The 23,332-nt window shown below is 44.8% G+C and overlaps 1 protein-coding gene across 2 annotated transcripts in view; it reads left to right on the forward strand.

Moving 5' to 3' along the window:
• The first annotated feature begins 605 nt into the window (after positions 1–605).
• Positions 606–23,332, forward strand: part of LOC126516867 (salivary peroxidase/catechol oxidase-like) — a 150,490-nt gene continuing 127,763 nt past the window's right edge. Inside the window, exons 1-3 of one of the 2 annotated variants that reach the window (XM_055063972.2) lie at positions 606–662; positions 1,858–1,941; positions 3,947–4,237. In XM_055063972.2, the coding sequence (XP_054919947.1) occupies positions 1,866–1,941; positions 3,947–4,237 (367 nt within the window). In that variant the 5' untranslated portion in view covers positions 606–662; positions 1,858–1,865. The other variant, XM_050166954.3, reaches the window with a different exon arrangement.

Raw genomic sequence — 23,332 nt, forward strand, 5'->3', positions numbered from 1 at the left:
CGTGTCGTTCAATGAAGGTTTAAGTCGTTATAGCTATATTTCCGAGGGCTGCGCTCTGACCAGACTCGTAATGCGTCAAAGCAATCGCGAAGGCGATGTGGCGCACCCTGGCCGCCCTCCCGAACGTGCCGTCCGAACGGACGTTCGGTGCCTAACTCAGGGGGACTTTATTGCTGCAGAGAATTGCGCCACTGGCAGTCTGTGCAGCCGCGAGTCCTTGACCGTTAGCGGCGCAGCCAGGACCTACATTTCTCTCATCTCTTCGGCACAAACACCAAACACGGGACAGCGGTCAAGGCAAAATAAACATTAATGAGAGGGAAGGCGGTGCGGACGCGCAACGCGTGCAAGGTGAAGCGGCGGGGCAGACCTCGGGACCTTCGAAAAATGCAATCGCTTTGTCCATTTCGCAACTTTGGCATCTTCTTTCCTGGAATCATTTGCGAGCGAGACGTACGCGCACGCGGCGCGGGTGGCGTAGGAGAGAATGTGGAAGAACGCGCTCTTTCTAAATCTCTCGGCTTTTGTCGTTATTTATTTTGCTAGCGTGCGCGGGGGGCCGGCGTAACCGGAGACGAGAGATTCTTTTTCTCCCATATTGAGAGAGAAAGCGAAAAGGGACCCGGTGGAGAAAACCGCGAAGCTCCCAGCGCGTAGGAGCGGTAGGTGACGGCTTTTCCTTGACGCCGACGGCCGTCTCGTCAACTTTGGCAGACGCAGGTTGTCCGGCTGATGAGTTGTAGTTATTACTATTGGGGAAATATACATGACTTTCAAGTAACGATTGTTGAATCTTTCGTCACTTCTTGGCATTCCGTGGGGAACTGAGTAGTCAGAATGTCTTAAGAGCCAGTGGCGGCCCTCAAGCGCTGTTTGCCTCCGTGCGATTCCACCAGGTGAGCTCCTCGTATTTCGGTTTTCAATTTTACAGCGCAGAGGTTCATCGACAGGTTCTACGCCAATTCTAACCACGCCATAGCCTTAGTAATGCAAGCATCGATAGACATGGGCGATTTGTTGTAGCGGAGATATTTTACCTTTTATTTTGAACTTCAGGGGCCGCATTCACAAAGCTATTCGCTCGTAAGTGCTGTTTATCTCTGGCTGATCGCCTTCACTAATTATATGTCCCACAGCACTTTGGCTTACACGAACGCTTTTAGCTTAACAACGTTTTTGTCAATACAGGCCATAGGTTAATTTAGTTGCTACTGTGAAGAAATTTTGCTTACTTTCTAGTGACATATGCGACAGGACCAAATAACTCCTAGTCCTGGCGGGCTCGCGCAAATAATCTGTATAGTAGGTTCTGACCGCGCGTTCCTGGACTATATTGATTTCTATTCTACAAATCAGTTCTGGATATTCCTTGGTAGCTTCAATATGAGGTTGCTCCATGACACACACATAAGAAAAAAAATTGAAAGCAAGGCACAGGCAGCGCTCACCCCAAACAATCCATTGCATTTTCAGGAGCGCATCTTATGATTTCGGTTGGTCAAATGAGGTATTGGTTTCAGTCTCATAAATTGGGCTTAGTGTGTTGACGTAGAAGATATGTTTTTAGCTTTTCTCAAGTTAAACATCTTATCTTTCTAGACAGTGCGCAGCGTTTCGTCAGGGGAGGTGTATTCACGCTTTTCCGGCGTACTAAGATCGTGGCACTCTGGCATTTGAATACAGACTGGGCTCACGAAGGCTCTTCGCGATGGCTCAACCACCATGACCCCAATCCTCGTCGAGAGGAGGTGACAGCTCTTGCTCGGGCCGCTAGGGGCATATGACAGTGCCGGTAGCCACTTCGCCATCACTACTTGACGGCTGAGTCAGATGTTCATTGTGTTGCATTCTATGCAGGCACCAAAATGCGGATTGTCCACCTATTCGCATTCCTTGCCGTACTTCTTCTGGCTGACCCTTCTCTGGCCCAGAGGGGAAGAGGTATGACTGTCACGCTAAGATTTGGCGTTTCTCTATTAACCGGAGGTTTAATGTCATCATTCACGCTTATGACAATGAATGAAAGTATTACTCATGTCTCAGTGCAGTGTTTTTTTTAACGATAGTATGGAATGAGCAGCTACGAATAATGAACGCTACGTAGTCACTCGCGTTTCCTCGTCTCCCGTGTTTAATTTTTTTCTAACAACCATAACGAAAATATTGGCATAGTAAGCATCCGGACACACGAGTTTTATTTCGTATAAAGAGCCCTATCCATCCTTAGACCGTCGGTTAACATGTACCCTGTGAATGTGTGATAAGATGGAGAACGATATGTATTCATGGCGGCATTTTTAATAAGAACAATTTTTTTTCTTTCTCGCAAAATAGATATAGTGGAGACACAGAAAATATTACGGATGCATTTTGAGAGTAACCTGACACGGGATTATCATATCGAAGCCGCGCAAAAACTATTGTGACGTTGAGCTTATATTTACAACACTAGTTACATCCGAATTAGAGTCACTTTGTGTTGGGAGCGACTATCTTGACAATCTTACGCAGGCTATGCACTTTAGAAAAAAGGAAAGATCAAGAAAGACTGTTATGCATATAAACTCTTCAATCGTTACAAAGTAATTAGGGGTAATGAATTTTGCGAATGCAATCTAAGCACATTCGTTCTGCTACCAAGCGAAAATTTTTTTTTGTGACCTTTGAGATTTGGAAAAGTAGTCTACTCATTATAGTCCCCATTTTCGAGGCAAATGGCACACAGATGCAATGGCAACACATGCCATAAAGTAATTATTATATACTCTTTGGTACTGTTGTTTTTCTCTTCCCTAAAACGTTTCTAACCAACTAGTTCCAGTAATTCAGTGCTGCATTGAGACCTGTATTGTGGTATTTTCATTTTCTCACACAAGAGCGTTCGCATTTCTAAGAAAGGATGGTTTCTAAGTCGGAATATGTTTGCATAGTTGTCGTAAACATCGTGTTTGTAGTTGCTACCCGGTCGACCTGTTGATGTCAGCTGTTTCTTTTGTGAAAATCCCTTCTTGTACAAGAAAAATAAGTCGATTGAAATCGAGGGAATTCAGTCGCCTAATGATTTGCGCTGCTTCAATGTTCGAGAACAGCAAGTCAGAACGCTGAATCAGCGTTATGGCTTGGCGTTGTAAGCCACTTTGATTGTCCACTGTGCAGTCACTGTTATAAATGCTAAACGTGGTGTTCATATTTCACCCTTTGAGTGGTAAGTGGCATTAAATTTAAGGTATCACCATTATCTATTGAAAACTGACATTACACTTCAACAGTTAGTAAAAAAAAACTAGCCTGTGATAGAGTACACTTGCCAACTGACATAAGAATTCTTTTCCTCCACCATCAAATGTGAATGTTATATTTAGGTTTTACTTGGGCATTGCAGAGACCAGCAATCATTATACACACTGCATTTCTTTGTCGAAAAAGCTTTTGCACAAGCGAAAAAACGGCTGTTACGCTCAGTTGGTCCCATATACGTTATGTTGTTCTAGCATTCCTTATCTAAACGAAAGAACTTTCGTACATCTTAGCCTTAAACTTGGGTGGGAGGCAAATTACCTGAACTAAAAGCTTACTGGGCTTATTACGGACCTCACCGAGCGCGTCAGTGATTACGACTTTCTTGAGCCCTAGATTTGTCTGTCTGTACAACGTGCCGAAATAATTACAATCGTCAGGTCATGGCAGCGATAGAGGAAACCAACGTGAAAAACTGAAAAAAAAAACAAGGCACGACGTCAGCAAATTCTTATGTTGGTGACAAATTAAAAATCGCGCTGCACGGCCCCACCCATATGTTCCACAGTTTCTCGCCTAAACGGGTGCTGGTTGAAGATGTCGGGTCCCCCCCCCCCCCCCCCCTTGTTGTGCTATCCCGTCGGCGGTTTAAAAAGAATGAAGCATCTTTATTGCCGCATTTCACACAATCCGCTTTTTGGGAGTGCAGGAGAAGGCAGAGGCCGCGGTCGAGGACGAGGCCGAGGAGAGTCCCGTGGTCGAGGGCAGTTCCGAGGTCGAGGACGCGGAAGAGGACAAGGTCCTCAGAATGGTGCTGAGAACGACTCTGAGGAACTGCAGAGCTCCGCATGCCAAACAGCCACAGGTCTAACAGGAGTCTGTCAGCCGTTGAGTCGCTGTGTGTACCAGTTCAACGGCGCCGATGAAATCGCTGGGTCCCGCTGCGGAAGGGGCAACAAAGTTTGCTGCCCTGTGGACACGCCTCCCACAGTGGAGCAGAGTAAGTCACTATGAATTAGAGGAGTCTTTGTTCTGTCTCTCCTTCCCGCAATTATGTCACACGCCTTGTGTTGGAAGAGATACAGGTGCTTTGTACTAAAAGATGATGCAAGCTTTATGATGATATTTTAATCACGTCAAATATCTAGAACACAATTGGTGTCATTACTCTGCGCACAACGTAAAATATCCTGTATTCATGCTTTTGACCAATCAACAGCCATTTTTGTCCAGTCCGCTTAAACTGAAGACGTTGCTTCCTACAAGTCTGCTGAGCACAGGCTACGCAGGGCGACACGCGCAGCAATGCACATCATGAGCACAATTTCGGATGACACGAATACCATGCAAAACATTATAGTATGATGCAGACTGTTTTGAAATAACTTCATCCAAGGTGCTTAGAATGACGTCGCCATTGCACTATCAAGACTACAGAGTACAGTGCCACATGGAAAGCATTGTACACTTCAGAGCTCTTTACATAATATAATTTATTACAGACAGTTGTGGGGGTTCTCCTTGTTCCAGGGCGTATACCAATAAGCCTAGTTTCACGCCACACTCTGAAATGAAGAGCTCTTTAGCGCCGCAACACTTAATTTATATCAACACTTAATTTCATCATTTTTTGTACAAATGTTGTACTCTCAATCGCCAAGAAATAGAGCTGCAATATATGTTGTAATTATCCATGAAGTGGGACTGCGTTTGGTCATTACATGTTTAACTGTTTCGAGCAATCAAAGCAACAAGAAGAACACGGTTGTTATAGAGTTAAGAAAAGATCTATTCGTGTGTTTTGTCTGTTTTGTGCGGCCTGTTTATGAAAATAAATGTCATTAAGAAAAGAATGTCATCCACCAGAACGCAGCACGAAGCTACAAAGTTGACCCATACGAGTCTACGTGCCTGAAAAGTTCGCAGTTAAAAAATATTTAGTTTTGCGGTGATCGAACCTAGCAGCGTCATCTTTGCGGGCCACTGGCTCTTGAAACGCGGTTAACCAGGACGCTAGCCGATGTTAGGCGGGAATAGTATTATTCGACAACTCCAAGCGCAGGAACAATCAGTAATTTCTGTAGTGCAGAGCATAATCTTTCACGCACGTGCTAGACAAATGCATTGCGTGTTCGACTGCCCCCCTGAAAAGAAGCATGAGAAGAACGTTAAAGGTTTCACTAGTGGCCATGGTTTCGAAAGTTCAATTTGCCATGCTATGTCAGATTTATTATGTTTATATATTTCATATTTATTTATTTTATTTATTTACATATACTGCAGCCCAGCATAAGGCTATAGCAGGAGTGGGAACATTATGCATTACTATACGTTACACATTAAAAAACACAGGTATACACAAAAAGATGAATGATCAAAACGAAGTGCTTTATATGTTAGCGAAATGCCTACCAGTGGTAGCTAAAAATATTTTAGTGATAGTGAACGAATCTTATCGGGTACAGAATTCCAAAGCTCTATTTTACGTGGAAAAAAAAACTGTGTTAGTACGGGCATAAATAGGTGTTGTCTTCAAGGCTTGGGAACTACGGGTACAACTTGCTTTAGTAAATGAGATATTGTTACAATTAGATGACCAGAGGTGGAGTTATTAATTGCACATAAAGGTTGTAAGACTTCATTATGATAACGTGGAAGTAATAGCTCAGTGTTCAAAGATTGTTGAGCCTGTGTTGGTGAGAAACTGCGGCTGTAATTTTGGCAAATGAAGTGAACAGATTTTCGTTGAACGTTATTGAGCGAGCTTATTTCACATTTTTTGTAGGGGAACCAAAGGACAGATACGTATACTAGAACACGGCGAATTAACGCTTTATATAATAGCAGTTTGATATTTCGGGTGGCCTTAGCTAAGGTGCGGCGCAAAGAACCAAATTTTTGTAGGGCTTTCCCGTTTACATATTCAATATGTCTAGACCATGGAAGGTGTTCTGTTAGAATGACACCTAAGTATTTAGATTAAGACACTCTTTTAAGTTGGATGCCATTCAGACAACAATCGAACGATAGGGGACACTGTCTGTTGGCAAATGACATCACGACTGTTTCACTACAGTTGATGTTCATTTGCCATGTTTTGCACCAAGCGCAGAAAGACATAACGGATTAGGCAAGACGGTGATGATCATCAGTGGAGTTAATAGAGTGGTATAATACGCAGTCATCTGCATAAAGTCTGATTTTAGTTGAGGTGCTACGACGTAAATCATTACTATATATTAGAAATAATAAACGGCCTAATACGAATCCCGGAGGAACACCCGACGTAACGTCGACAGCAGTTGATACCACTGAATTAAAAGAAACAAATTGTGACCGAGAATGAAGAAAACTAGCTATCTAAGAAACCAGACAAGGATGATTGAATATGTCGTTTAGTTTTACCAGTAGTTTAGAATGAATCACATACTCAAAAGCTTTGGAGAGTCAATAAAGATGGCATTCACTTGATTACCTATGTCTAGGCTAGAAGGCTGGATAGGCTAGAAGCCATATCATGAACAAAACCAACTAATTGCGGTACAGTGCTATAACCACGACGGAAACCATGCTGGGCAGACGTTAGAACAGCATTAGAGTTAAGGAATTCAATTATACGCTTGTGAATAATGTGCTCTAACATCTTGTATGACTGGGGTGTGAGAGATATCGGCCTGTAGTTAGGGAGAAGTTGTTTATCACCTGATTTATACAAAGGCAAGACTTTGGCGTTTTCCCATTTAGTTGGTACTTAACCAGCGTCTAAGGATTTCTGCAAAATTACAGTAAGGTACTGAGCTGCCCATAAGGAGTATCTTACAAGCAATGAATTCGAGATGCAATCTGAAGCGGTACACGTTTTAGGGTCGAGATTCCAGATTAGGTTTAAGGCACCATCAGAACTTATTGCGATATATCCTAATTCATTAGGTTGTGCATCATAATTATACTTTGGAACTATATGGTTATTTACGATGAAAACAGAGTGGAAGTATGAGTTAAACGTATTTGAAACTGCGGTGGGGTCGTTAGTAATAGCGTCGTTAATCTTGAAAGAGGTACGGCACGTTCTCTAGGTAAAATTGATGTCCAGAACATTTGAGGATTTTATTTAAGTAGTATAGGGAGTTGGACTGAAAAATAGAAATCTTTAGCATTTTAAGTACGAGCACCAGGTTCCTCCTTGGATTTTCAAAAGTAACGGGAAGTGCAGCATTAGAATGCTTTGATTCACGTAGTCTACCTACACGCCTTGACAGGTGCAAGGTATCCCGGTTAATCCAAGGAAGCTTCTTATTTACCTTTTCTGTTTTTAATGGAACGTAATTATCGATGCAAGATTTCACTAAGAACTCAAAACAAACAACAAGACTGTCAAAATGACATTCGGTACTGAGTGACAAAATATCGTCAAAGTTATCTGCCATAGTATCAGTGATATAGACGCATCGTCAGCCTTGTTGAAATCTTGATATGTGCAATAGCTGAAGCGTTCATGTGTGATAGGACAGTCAATGTGTACGAGAACTGCGTTATGATCCGAGATTCCTTCCAAGATATCATGCCTAAAACATAAATGAGCAAGATTGTCACTGACAAACACTAAGTCAAGTGTGGAGTTCTGCCGCGTATTCTTATCAACTCATTGTATCAGGTTATGGTACAAAGAAAACGTAATTAAGCATCTACAAATAGAGGCACTATTGGCGGAATATGTAAGGGAAGGACAGCGAATGCCGGGAACGTTAAAGTCACCCATAACGATTAAGTTAGAACTGTCGAGACTATGGTCATGTATAAAATGCGAAATATTATTGACCAAGTCCCTAGGGCTACCAGAGGGGCGATAAAGATCACAAATTGTTAAATTCTGCTTAAGCACTAGTAATTGCACCAAACCCATTCTACATTGGGAGGATCTGGTAGTACCTTAAGGTTAAAATCTGAGCGTAAAAGCAAAGCTACACCTTCCCTTTCTAATTCTGACCGTCATACCGGACAGCAATGTGACCAGGAGGCGTGAATTGTGGTTCGTGAATATCTTCCTGAGCCATGTTTCCGTGATACATATAACATGAGGAGAACATGAAAAAACTAGCCAAAGAAACCGAAAATTTGTTAGTTATGCTTCTGGCATTAACATCCAAAAGCGCAAGATTTTGGCAGATTGATGAGATTGTCAACCTAGTGATGAGGATAAATTTGGAAATCTTGCGCTAGAACCAGAACCAGGAGCTATTACAAAATTATTTGAGGGACCGTCCCAGTTGTAACGAACGTTATCTATAAATAAATGACGAAGCCTCATTTTATTAACCGAGCCGTTATTCCGCTGCTCAAGCGAAGCGTCCCAGAGCTTTTCACGTACCGCGCGCACCCTGGGCGAAAAATCTTCGGAAAGTTTCGTGCCGGAGTTTGTCAGCTTATAAACGTCTTTCAGCATCGCTAGCTTATCGCTGAAACAAATTAATTTTAACATGATAGGCCGAGAACGCCCAGGCTGCATACTGCCGAACCTACGGAAGTGTTGAAATACTATAAAGCGTTTAAATACTATAAAGTTTCTCGCAGCTTTACAGTGTTTTTGCTGGGCGAGCTGGCACGTGCGCATTTGAACAGCGGGAAAGTCGGGGAACTGACACAGACTGAAGGCAAAAAATTCACAGCCCTCATTCTACTAAGCTGGCTTCAGTACAGGGGGGAAAACGCAGCATGAGTGTTAAAATAGAGAGTTTTTGAATAGGGGACGCAAGGCGATGGTCCAGCCGTTCACGTCCACTAAATTCATCTTCTGTAGAAGCGTTGCACATAAGAAAACTGGGACTTAGGATAATTCTGGGTCTATGTTCGTTGCCGTTGGACCATCTTCACAGCACTACAAAGGAAAGTTTGTTTAGTGTAAGTAATGAGGAAACGAATAAAGGATACGCAAGAAAGAAAGCAGTCTCCCAAAAGCATATCTTTCCTTGAATGTAGTGATTTACACAAATTAGCTACAACGCGTGGCATGCGTGCTTAAGGACGGCTTAAAACACAGCTTTTGCAGTGGTGCGCCAGCCAGCGATGACGTGCGCTTTCAACACTATGTGCATGTTCCCTGAGATAGTCATTGGTGCGGCTACCCGTCTGACCTATCTACTACTTTCCACACATTAGCGGTATCATGTACACGTTTTTTTTTTTTTTTTTACGGATAATGCCGACGATCTCCACTTTGTGTTTCTTATTACACGCATTTTCGTGCTACCACGGCTTCCGAAACGACAAAGCTTACCAAGCTTACAAGGCGAAGAAAAAGAACTTTAGGTTTAGGTGGCTTGGCTATCTGCTTCAGGCTGTAGAAAGCGTTATGCACATAAACCATAACTGCTACTTCTTATATAGATCAATATCATTTATATTTTATGCATATAAAATCGCAGGTATACAATATTATGTAAAATAAGATACATGTTTATAAAATAACAATGTGTTTATGTTTATAAGTTATATATTATAAACCTCAGATTATGTTTATAAGATATAACTACTGCTTGTCTGAGTGGGGCTGCGCAGAACATACTGAGCAACACATTCTTGTAAGAACTGACTCTGCAGCTGATGTTAGAATATGCACCTCATAACCTGCATCACACAACCTCTAATGCGCATATTCAAAATGTGCGCCTGAATTTGAAGCGACGACTTGACCTACAAACCTGAGATGCCTTGACAAATTGCAACGTTATGACACGTCTTCTTACGATATTCACGAGAAGGCGCACCAGCCTGAGCTGCCCTTTATAGTCATCTTTTCAGGACTGCGTACGCAGCGGTACTTGATTTCCCTCTATTTGCAGAAATATTTGCAGCACGTAGTAGCTGAGGATCCGTTTGTCATCAGAAGTTGGAAGGTTGTTTCAGGTTTCCAAATATCATGTCGGGAAGAAAAGCTTGTGCGCTTTTTCTGCTGATGTTAAAGATCTATATTATTTTATCCCACTCAACCTTTACCTCTGTACTTTAGAAGAATGCATTGAAGAGCATGGCAAGCAGTGTTAATTTTCAAAGCAATACCGGAACTTATGTCCGCAGTGTTGCGGGATATTCTGTCGTTTTATGCAAAATGGACGTTCATTTTACGGAATAGTTCTCTTTAAATTCAGAAGGATGAAATTCGCACGGGTTCACGGATTGCCCCAGAATTCAGGTACACATTTTTAGCAGAGGTCGTCAAAACAGTCTCTGTTCATTTGGTCACCTTGAGTGTTTAAAAAATTTCAGATGCGTTGGCGATTACCTAGTTGCAACTAATAATAACTCCGACGAGGTGCAACCACGTGGTCTTGATATCATGCGTTTCTTCACACTCTTTCTTTCACCTTTAGATAACACGCAGGTTACGTGTAGATGCCGTCAATACGTTTTCAGATATAGCCTCTGCTCTTTCATACTCACAAAAGTTGCTGGCGCTATCAGCCACGCGGCAACAAATCTTTCCTCCCCTTTCCCTCTGGGCAATCTAAGCTCGTTAAGAAGGGTTGTAAGCAGGTGTTTCGGCAAAGCACTTGAAACTTCTTGCACACACAAGGTTGCCACTAGCCTAGAAGACCAGCCTAAGAGGTTGTCTGATGACGGTTATCCTATGCATCTTCAAACAGTCGTTTCAGAGCCAGTGCTTGGGTATAGCGTTCATCAAAAAGTCCTGCACAGCCCCGGTAATACAAGCAGCAGAAAAACATAACAGTTATTCCTTATATACATAAGGTTCCCGGCAATTTGAAGGTAGCTGAGTGATCCAAATCTCAAGTTGCTTCATATTGTGCCTTGCAAACTTGGAAACCTTTCCGATTTTGTCTATGTATTGTCGCGTATATGATACTGCTGTCATGCGCGAGGCCGCACATAGGTCAATGGTTCGCTATATGAAGGACCGTCTCCGACAACATGCAAATAATGTGACAACCGCATGCCATGGCTGGTTGGAGTATCATTGTAAAGGCAGTCGTTGTAAGCCGTAAGTTATTACACGTATACGATTGTATGTAAGGACCATACTAAGATGACACACGATAGTTTTGAAGCCAAGGCGGTTAAAGAAAGACTGCTGGAGTTGAAGTCGACTACACCGGCGTATGGGCTCGGGTGGAGCCGGCAGCGGCCATCTTGCTTGGAGAAAGAAGAGGCCTGCCAAGAGTTTCGCAGCGCTGTTCGCCTACTTGCCCATCGGTTTTTAATTGCTTAACGGTTTTCGAGTTATAATGCAACACTGTGGGCTACGATGCGAGCCATATTGGAGGTTTTCAGATCACAGATATCAGAGCATTGGGGCATTTACCCATTCGATCGGCATCAATATGCAGCTGCCGCAAGCTAGAAAAAAAATTCGCGCAATAATTAGCGTTTCTGCTATGTAGAAATTGATCAACCATGAAAGCTGGTAGAACAAAAAGCAATTAAAAACTGAAAATGTAGCATGATCGAGAAATAGCAGTACGTGCAAAAAACATAATTATTCGTTATTATCTTCATTATTATCAGATGTTGCCGGTGCTTTAGCATCCTCATTGCTTGGAGGGCCTCGGAACTTTGGTGGCGGCCGTTTCTTCTTAACCTCCAATATAAAATTTTCCTTATAGCCGATATTCTGACTGGCATTAAGAGAAATAAATGGAGCTGGGCAGGTCATGTAATGCGTAGGTTAAGTAACCAGTGGACCATTAGAATTACGGAATAGGTGCCAAGGGAAGGGAAGCGCAGTCGAGAATGGCAGAAGACTAGGTGGGGTGATGAAATTAAGAAATTCGCAGGCGCTATCTGGAATCTGTTGGCGCAGGACAGGGGTAATTGGAGATCGCAGAGAGAGGCCTTCGTCCTGGAGTGGACATAAAATAGGATGATGATTATGATGATGATGATAAAAATTTTCCTTTATTCTAGAGAAAGGCAGTTCTAATCTGCAACCTTATTTAAATAACAAGCATAACGCTAGTGTGTCAACTGCTTGTGCGTCAACTTTCCTTAAATACCCGAGTGCGGTAGCACATCTTGGGATCTGCACAGCCCCGCGCACGGCAAGATACGGCGATCCGAAAGTGACCTATGAACGAGGAGAGCGTTTCATTAGGCTGTTCAGACAACGCTATGAGTCACCGCCCGATGCTTGCGTCGGCGGTTACGTAAATTTGACGTCAGGAACTTGGAATAAAAACAGATTGGACTAGTTTTACGTTATAGGGCTCCTATGCAATGTGCAGCGAAATAAATCGCGAATGCGCAATGCATGAACACAACTTCTCAATGCGTATAATACAGCGTGAGGTCTGAAACAGCCCGCATCATCTGTAAGATAATTCTACGTTCTTGGAAGATTAGCTCACCTTTCTCTTTAACACATGGTGACGCCAGCGCTTAGCTACCGTCCATGCAGGGAATATTCACTATCGCAGCAATATCAGCTCCGACAGTCGCAGACAAAATGGCGCCACGCCTTTGCAACGCCAGACTGCTTGTTAGCAGTCAGCTGCCTACACTCATCGAAACTACAGTGTAGAAATTTTAGTTTTCATGCTACTCTCCAGCTGTAAAAAATTGCTCCACGTAGGTGGGTGGAGCTACATTTATCGACACCAAGAAAACAAAATTGTGACTTCCTGAAGTAGCTACACACATTGATTTAACTATTTATAGCGCAGTACATTGTTGAAAATGGCGACGTTACAAATTCACGAAGCCGTTTGAAGCCAGAAGGACGAAGTTTAGGCAAATCCATGCACTATCCATATTTCCCATGCTGGCTGAAGTGCACGAACTGCAGCTTTGGTAAACACTAGTGCCAGAGTTCCCTCTAGTAATTATTGTATCAAACTCCACGCTTTTTGCATTGCATTGATTCGGTTAACGCGTAGCCTACCACTTCTCTCGCGTATTTTGATTACTTGAGCAGAATCTTCACTTCTTCCTGCGGCCTGGTGTTACCGCAAGCGCTTCCAATATTTGCTGCCGAAGTGCAGCTGCTTCTTTCATAGATTAAAGTGTCGATACACTGTTGCAATGTCTATTTATAGGGTTTTACGAGCCAAAACCACAATCTGGTTATGAGGCTGGGCGTAGTAGGGGACCTAAGATTAATTTTGACCACTCAGGGTTCTTTAACGTGCACCTAAATCAAAGTACACGGGCGTTTTCGCATTACGGCCCCATCGAAATGCAGCCACCGTGGCCGGGATTCAATCCTGCGACCTCGTGCATTGCAACGCAGCCCCAAAGCCACTAAGCAAACACTGCAGGTGCACACTGTTGCAATCCTTCTGCGTGACGAAGGACGCCGATTGGAAAAGTGTGCTCGTACCATCATGATCATCATCATCAGCCGCAGCAGCAGCAGCAGCCTGGTTATGCCAACTGCAGGGCAAGGACATCTCCCATACTTCTCCAACTACCCCAGTCAAGTGCAAATTGTGGCCATGCTGTCGCTGCAAACTTCTCAATCACATCCGCCCACCTAACTTTCTGCCGCCCCCTGCTATGCTTCCCTTCTCTTGGAATCCAGTCCGTAACCCTTAATGACCATCGGTCAACTTCCCTCCTCATTACATGTCCTGCCCATGCCCCATTTCTTTTTCTTGATTTCAACTAAGATATCATTAACTGGCGTTTGTTCCATCACCCAATTTGCTCTTTTATTATTCATTAACGTTACACCCACCATTCTTCTTTCCATAGCTCGTTCCGCCGTCCTCAATTTAAGTAGAACCCTTTTCGTAAGCCTCCAGGTTTCTGCCCCGTAGGTGAGTACTCGTAAAGCAGATCTGTTAGGCACTTTTCTTTTGAGGGATAATGGCAACCTGCTGTTCATGATCTGGGAATGCCTGCCAAACGCACCCCAGCCGATTCTCATTCTCCTGATTATTTCAGTCTCATGATGCGGATCCGCGGTCACTGGCTGCCCTAAGTAGATTTATTCCCTTACAACTTCCAGTGCCTCGCTACCAATCGTAAACTGCTGTTCTCTTCCGAGACTGTTAATCATTACTTTAGTTTTCTGCAGATTAATTTTTAGACCCACCCTTCTACTTTGCCTCTCCAGGTCAGTGAGTACGCATTGCAATTGGTCCCCTGAGTAACTAAGCAAGACAATGTCATCAGCGAATCGCAAGTTACTAAGGTATTCTCCATTAACTCTTATCCACAATTCTTCCAAATCCAGGTCTCTGAATACCTCCTGTAAACACGCTGTGGATAGTATTGGAGAGATTGTATCTCCCTGCCTGACGCCCTTCTTTATTGGGATTTTGTTGCTTTCTTTATGGAGGACTACGGTGGCTGTTGAGCCGCTATAGATACCTTTCAGTATTTTTACATACGGCTTGTCTACACCCTGATTCCGTAATGCCTGCATGGCTGCTGAGGTTTCGACTGAATCAAACGTTTTTTCGTAATCATTGAAAGCTATATATAAGGGTCGGTTATGTTCTGAACATTTCTCTATGACCTGCTTGATAGTGTGAATATGGTCTATTGCTGAGTAGCCTTTACAAAATCCTACCTGGTCCTTTGGGTGACAGAAGTCTACGGTGTTCCTGATTCTATTTGTCATAACCTTAGTAAATACTTTGTAGGCAACGGACAGTAATTGATCGGTCTATAATTTTTCAAGTCTTTGGCATCCCCTTTCTTAAGAATTAGGATTATGTTGGCGTTCTTCCAAGATTCCCCTACGCTCGAGGTCATGAGGCATTGCGTATACAGGGTGGCCAGTTGTTCTAGAACAATCTGCCCACCATCCTTCAACAGATCTGCTGTTACCTGATCCTCCCCAGCTGCCTTCCCCCTTTACATACCTCCGAAGGCTTTCTTTACTTCTTCCGGCGTTACTTGTGGGATGTCGAATTCCTCTAGACTATTCTCGCTTGCATTAGCGTCGTGGGTGCCACTGGTACTGTATAAACCTCTATAGAGCTCCTCAGCCACTTGAACTATCTCATCCATATTAGTAATGATATTACCCGCTTTGTCTCTTAATGCATACATCTGATTCTTATCTATTCCTACTTTCATATTCACTGCTTTTAGGCTTCCTCCGTTCCTGAGGGCATGTTAAAGTCTATCCATATTATACTTCCTTATGTCAGCTTTCTTACGCTTGTTGATTAACTTGGAGATTTCTGCCAGTTCTATTCTAGCTGTGGGGTTTTAGGCTTTCATATATTGGCGTTTCTTAACCAGATATTTCGTCTTCTGCGATAGCTTACCGGTATCCTATCTAAGCAAGTTACCACCGGCTTCTATTGCGCACTCCTTAATGATGTCCATAATATTCTCCTTCATAGCTTCAACACTAAGGTCATCTTCCTGATCTAAAGCCGAATACCTGTTCTGTAGCTTGATCCAGAATTCCTGTGTTTTCCCTCTTACCGCTAACTCATTGATCGTCTTCTTATGTACCAGTTTCTTTCGTTCCATCCTCTAGTCTTGGCTAATTAGACATCTTACCATCCTATGGTCACTGCAGCGCACCTTGCCGAGCACGTCCACATCTTGTATGATGCCAGGGTTAGCGCAGAGTATGAGGTCCATTTCATTTTTAGTCTCGCCATTCGGGATCCTCCACGTCCACTTTCGGCTATCCTGCTTGCGGAAGAAGGTATTCATTATCTGCATATTATTCAATTCTGCAAACTCTACTAATAACTCTCCCCTGCTATTCCTAGAACCTATGCCATGTTCCCCCACTGCCTTGTCTCCAGCCTGCTTCTTGCCTACCCTGGAATTGAAGTCGCCCATCAGTATAGTGTATTTTCTTTTGACTTTACCCATCACCAATTACACGTCTTCATAGAAGCTTTCGACTTCCTGGTTATCATGACTGTATGTAGGGGCGTAGACCTGTAGGACCTTCAATTTGTACCTCTTATTAAGTTTCACAGCAAGACCTACCACCCTCTCGTTAATGGTATAAAATTCCTGTATGTTACCATCTATGTCCTTATTAATCAGGAATCCGACTCCTAGTTCTCGTCTCTCCGCTAAGTCCCGGTAGCACAGTACCTGCCCGCTTCTTAGCACTGTGTATGCTTCCTTTGTCCTCCTAACTTCACTGAGCCCTATTGTATTTCATTTACTGCCCGCTAATTCCTCCAATAGCACTGCTAGGCTCTCCTCACTAGATCACGTTCTAGCGTTAAACGTTGCCAAGTTCAGATTCCAATGGCGGCCTGGCCGTACCCAGAGTGCTCGTATGAGCGGCACCAGATATTGGAAGCACTTCTGATAAGGCCGCAGCGCCGCACGGTAAGAAGCAAAGCAATCTGCGTGTGTCATCAACAAGGGCGAGAGGAGGTGGTAGGCTACGCACTAACCGAAAAAATCCGATATGTGATGGACGCGCCAGCCATTGCTCTATATACCGCAGTCACTTAGTGAAGCAGCGATGCAGATGTGCCAGAGGAGAGTGAGTGGCACTGGTGGCTACCCGTTGACCATTTAGTAGCCGAGCAGCGTACCTTTTGAAGAAAAGCAACATGACATGCCGGCAGATATGATTGGACGCGCATGCCTCCAGTGAGTGGTCCGTATGCTTTTTCTCACAGGTGAAACAAGGTACGCATGGCAGCGAAGCTCCTATAGAAGCCCATATGTCGTGAAATGGCGGCTTGCGGTCACACGACAGTGCCACTCACATTTCTCGGGGCCGACTTCTCGGTGGAAAAATATCTACATTTTCCGTTCGAGGCTTGTGAGCACAGTCTAAGCCAGCTCACATCACACTGCATTTGCTACATGCACAGAACAAACAATAGTACAAATGACGCGTAAGTAAGCGGTAATATCCAACACGTCTGACCCATCAGTATTTAGAGCCTTCATTCTATAACGACAGGCACCGATGAGCCTTGAGAGTATTGCATGGATTCAAAGCAATGGGTTGGCTCACATTTTGAACGCAGTATTACAGTCATGTGGCCTTAGTGCCAACACACATCTTTTACTTCGGTGTCCAGATACTATCTACGGTACATTGAAATAATTGACAAAAAACCGCACTTTCTTCTTCACTAACATAACATGCGCGCCACCTGTAGTGTTTGTCAGGTACTGAAGACATAAGTAAAATATATTATTTAAGGAAAAGACAGTAAAAAAACACCTTATAGATCAAATCGTATAAATATTATGTACGAGTATATTGTCATTACATTTTATAGCTACCCATAAGGGAGTTCTGACGGCATTCAAATCTTAAATACGATAATACAATCTCGGCATACCTCAGCACATATCGCCACGAGAAAACTTGAGAAAGCTTGCACAGTGTCGTACTCATAATTATACGTGAACGGAAGCAAACAGCCTGTGACTTCACAGTTCCCTATATTAATCACATTTTATGTACTTTTTTAAATGTTTCCATCGGTAACGTATTGGATGCATACTTTTTATCAACTGGAGTTATGCCGCGCTAGATGTAGCCGCGCTTCAATCGCACACCATAATTGATGTCTCTGCGTATAGGTTTGGAACCTCATTTCAGCCTCACCTTGGCGACCCCGTGAACAGAGCTTGGGTGTACCTCCTGCGTGGTGCTTTTTCCCAGCGTCTAAAAATATCCTGGGAAATCTTTCAAAAGTCGCCGTTTTGGCACAAAGGCTCCGCACCCATTGCGATAGCAAACTAGTAGGTAGCTATACGAAATACGGTTAGTAGTTTTATGAGCCGTATAAACTTTCGAACACTCCCTTACAAACTGAATGAACAATGATAGAATGTGTAAGCGGCAAACTCCCGAACAATTTCGACCACCTGGGGTTCTTCATGCTTCCCCCAACGCACGGGACACGGTGTTATTTGCATTTCTCCCCCATCGAAATAAGGCTGCCACGGCCGGGTTTCGATTCTGCGAACACATGCTTAGCAGCGCAACACTGTAGCCGCTAAGCGGCGGGTGCAATGTATTGTAACTTGATGCGACCAGTATAAAGGACAGCGCTGGGGCGACACAAAATGCTGAGGACGGCGGCGCACGATCAATTGATGATGCAAGCGAACTGGTGCAGGTCGCGGCGCCAGGCGTGCTGATGACGTTCCAATCATTATAGGCCATTATTGCTCTTTATCGGCTTATCCATTCGCATCGAACCATTATAGAGTTATTGCGGAGCTGGTTTACGGGCCAGCGGGCACAGTGGGCGACCGGAGACGGTAGCGGATCGCCACACGAAAGGAAGAATTTAGCGCCACGAGTTGTCTTTTTTCTTTACTAAGACAACCAGTGATCCCTACGGGCTACTGGAAGGTTCAATGATGTCCTTGTCCGTCATCCTGTCTACTTCTTTCTGTATGATGGCCCTTTCTGCTGCGGAGACATGATATGGCCGCCTATGAATGGGGCTGGCGTCACCAGTGTTGATGCGATGCGCGACAACAGATGTCTGGCCAAGTGGACGGTCGTCCAAATCAAAGATGTCCCGAAAATATGACAGGAGGTGACGAAGAGCTGTTGTTTGCTCGGAAGGAAGGTCAAGGGCGATCATCTTAGAAATATCGTCCGCACGAGTCGAGTACGGAGGAGTGGGTGACAAAGGTCCGTTGGTACTGACGAAGGATTCAGAGGTCAGAGAAGAAATCGCAAATTCTTCCAAAGAAGTGATATGCGCTATGGCGATACCGTGAGGCAGCACATGCGACGAAAATCCAAAATTGAGGATGAGCACGCGAGCGCAGTTTTCGCGGATCCGGGTTGAGGTGCTCGGCAGAGCAATGTTGCGCCACAAAACCACGTCAGTAAGCGGCGACACGACGTACTCGCCATCAGGTACGGAAGGACAGGGCGTCAGGAGGACATTTGTAGCCGCCTGTGGAGACAGCTTTGCAAACTCAGCAGAACATAAGCGGTGTGAAGCACAAGTTGTTGCGTCGGCAGGAAGCGGCAGATCCGACTGTACAACACCTGCGGAGCAGTCAATTTGGGCAGAGTGTTTCGAAAGGAAGTCGAGGCCGAGAATTAGGTCGTGTGGACAGTGTTCAAAGACGATAAATAGAACAACGGTATAATGGCCCCCAATGGTCACACGTGCTGTGCACATTCCAAGGACAGGTGGAGTACTTCCATCGGCGACTCGCACAGTGCACGGTACGGCGGGTGTCAGAACCTTTTTGAGCCTTCGGCGGAAGCAGCGCTCATAACTGAAAGCTGCGCTCCTGTGTCAACGAGAGATCTAACAGGAACGCCATCAACTTCAATGTCCAGTAGGTTTCCACATGTAGGCAGGGTCAACAGACGATATGTGGGCCGGGTCGGAGTTGCAGTTTCACCTCTGGGAGCTGCACCGCCTAGTTTCCCGCAGCGAAGCGACCGGTTGCAGAAGGGGACAAAGAGCGGTGAACGAGAGGCGAACGGGACCTACGACCTTGCGGAGACGGGGAGCGGCTGGATCTTGGTGGAGCACTGTCGGCGTTGATGTTCCTAGTCGGTGTATAGGGCGAGAAAGTACGATTGTCTGGTACTTGGCGGTAGTGACTCGGAGGCGACCACCGAGGAGGTGACGACCAATGGTTGCGACAATGACGGGCGATGTGTCCAATACCGGAACAATTAAAACAGATAGGTTTATCATCCGCTGTGCGCCAGTCAGCTGGGTTGCGACGAGGGGGCGGAAAGCTTTGCGTCTGGGAGTGAGCGGCCGGAGAAATCTGGTAGGTGTTTGTATGGCGGACCGAGCAGAGAGGTGGAATGCCCAAACTTGCTACTTCCTCCCGAACGACCGCTTGTATAAGGGAGATAGCGGGCACGCTTTCGCGACAGTCAGAACGAACTGGAGCCGGAGCCATTGCCTCAAGCTCACGGCGAACGATGCGCGTAATTTCTTCCGGTCCTGTGGACTGAACGAAGCGCGGCGGGTCTTCGCGAGAAGATGTCGCGGCGCTATTGGGCAATCGGTCGAAAGTTTGAGCGACGCGGCGGCCCTTCGCTTGTTCGAAGCGCCGGCACTTCTTTATAATTGCATCCACAGTGGCACAATCCTTGCACATCAGGAGATTGAAGGCATCGTCTGCAATACCTTTCAATATGTGACCAATCTTGTCTGCCTCGGTCATGTTGTTATCAGCCTTGCGACAGAGGGCCAGCACATCCTGTATGTATACGATATAGGATTCTGTGGACGTTTGAGCGCGACACGCAAGTTCTTTTTTTGCCGCCAGCTGACGACCGACAGGTCTGCCAAACAGGTCTCGCATTTTTTCTTTGCAGACATCCCAGCTCGTTAGGTCAGCTTCGTGTGTGTCGTACCATTGCCTCGCAGTTCCTCTTAGGTAAAATATCACGTTTGCTAGCATCATTGTTGGATCCCACCTCTTGTTGTCGCACACTCGTTCGTACATCGTAAGCCAGTCCTCGACGTCGGCGTTGTCCGTGCCACAAAATGTCCCTGGGTCACGCAGATGAGTGAGGATGACCGTTGGCACGGGCTGCTGAGGCGTTGTCGCTTGTGTCGGTTGATTTGCCATTGTGGCGGCAAGTAGATGACGTCCGCTGCGAAGTTCCGTGATTGTACCCCGCACCTTCCACCAAAATGTTTCAGGAAGAAAGCAGGCTCACGAGTGTAAAATAATGTATATTTACAACTGAGGTATATGGCGTTCAGGCAACTGCCAGACTACGTCTTTCTCTAGCCCAATTCAACTTCTTCCTTCACTTCACCGTAACAATATGTACGAAACAAAACATTTTGCCATGCGCCAAAATTTGAGAATAAATAGCGCGCGTAGCCGGACTCAAAGGAACACTAAAGCCAAACACGTGTCGACGTGTACTGTGAAAATACATTACAGAAGCCCTGAAGCACTTTGTCGTTTAAAAAAAAAAAAGACAGTTTACGTGAAAATTGCGTCTGAAAAGACCTCATACCTTCAGCGCAATTCCTGTCGCCCACTCCTGATAGGGCACACTGGCGACATTGCATTCGCCATCACCGCCCTTTACTGCTGTCGGTGAGTAAAGCGGCGCCCGACAGGTGGCGTTACGATTCTCTGCACAAACCGAAAATGCGTAGCCATGGGGGAAACTGAGCCACGACAGAGCGTTGGATTTCGCGCTGCAGCTGCTTTCGGTTAAGTGGCGTGCAGCATTCGGGAACCCCGCGACATCGCATGGATGTGGCATTCTTTGCTATTTGCAGTTTGTGTGAACTTCTCGCGCCAGTAAAACGTGCGCAGCGCTCCGCGATAACGAAACTACTGAAACGCGAATGCGCGGGTGGCACAGAGGGGTGAAAACGATAGCTTTCGACTGTCCTGATCGTTGACAAAGGTATACAACGTCAATGAGTTCTTTTTGATAAAAATCAACTAGAACCGGACAGAGAGAATTTTCTTTCGTCTTGCAATGCGATACAATTATCTTTTTATTACGAGCGGTTTAGTACCAGTGACAGAATTATAACAAGGAGTGCTGTCGTTATCGGGCTACTACTTGAATGTCCCGGGGAAGTCTGTAATCGTGCAATATTTTTACCTCATTTTCCCGATTACTTAAGCTCTGTTCACTGCTATACTGACCATTGGACGTTCTCGAGCACTCATCCATCACTTTAGCTTTGCTTAATATTTGCTTTTAGTGTCCCTTTAATGTTTGGGTGTCATTACATAAGCCACTTCATCCGCTGCTTTTTGCAGAACCTGGCAGCGTCATCTTTTCTTGTACATCTGGGCACGAATGTGCATCACCGTCGCACATTCGAGTCTATCAGTTTTAGCGTGATCGACCAATCCTTTCCTTTCAATACAACGACGGATGAATACGTTGCTCCTGTAGTGCTGCTCCAGCACCATAGGGTAAAAAAGCGCTCATGCGAAAAAAGAATTTTAACCAGCGGAATAAAACCAAACTGGACCTGCATATAAAGGGATACCTAGACTATATGCCACTACAGTTCAATTGGTGTAGTGGTTCTTGCTGCACTGCAATCTGCATTTTAAGAATCACCCCATGCATTTTAAACGGGTCTACCAAAGTGTCCCAGGGAAAAAAATGTACCCATCGCAATTAAACTAGACAACACATATAGCTTAAGACCGTTGTCTGGATTAGGTTCCTAAAGCACAATTTGTGAGAAATGAGGCATTGCTGAGCAATCGGTTTTAAAAAAAGATACTTTCCATAGAGCTTTACGTAATAGCCCTGCGGAAAGCCGCAACGTGGAGAGAAGTAAAAAGAGGGAAAATCAGACATCCACCCGTTCGTAGTATTTGCTACAAAGAAAACCCATACGGGTTCCTCGAAAAAAAAAGAAAGCCTCACAGTTGACGAAAAATTCTTCCTGGTCCAGGACAAGGATGAATTTCTCTTCAACTGTGAGGCTTTTCTTTCGAGGAACCCGTCTGGGTTTCCTTTGTAGCAAATGCTACAAAGGGGTGGATGCCTGACTTTCCCTTTATTATTTTCCATAGAACTATGCCTACCGCATCGCCCCAGGGTTAGCTTCGCCGCATACGTCCATGTCCCGGATTCCTGGACTTGACCCATTCACATGGCTGTATTAGTTCGCTCAAACACGCTTTTCCCGTGTAGTAAGTGGATGAAATATAGGCACGAGAAAACACCCCTATGGGTGCAGTTTTCTGTTATACCCCTGCCCGCACGGGAAAACTAAAGTGTACTTTGAACAAGTGCACTTCAGCGCGATGCGTGTCATTTTGGAGGCGCGCTGCAGAACAAGAAAGAACAGTGTTCTTTCAAATTGGTGGTGATGGCGATCGGGAGTCAGAAGGCAAAGCATATATTAGCGAGCAGCGCGAGAGCGAGACTAGTTTATTGCTGCTTTTATTTTTTTATTTTTTTGCAATATGGCACACTTTATAACCTTGTAACGTTGGGAATTTTAAAAAAGTGCTATTAAAATTCCCCCTAACTATGCTTTCAACGTTACTTTACTTTTTTTCTCATAGCTAACGAGGCTGCACCCTTGGGTGCGCCGTACACACTAGCCGGCGAGTGCGCTATGCAGCAAGTGTCACTAAGCGTTCCTGTGTGGCAGCCTGCGAATGGCACTAACGGCGCGAAGTGCACTCGCTCAAAGTGCACGTATGTTTGCCCGTCTGACAGGAGTATTAGTGT

This window comes from Dermacentor andersoni, chromosome 1 (genome assembly GCF_023375885.2).
Source record: "Dermacentor andersoni chromosome 1, qqDerAnde1_hic_scaffold, whole genome shotgun sequence".
Lineage (NCBI taxonomy): Eukaryota > Metazoa > Arthropoda > Arachnida > Ixodida > Ixodidae > Dermacentor > Dermacentor andersoni.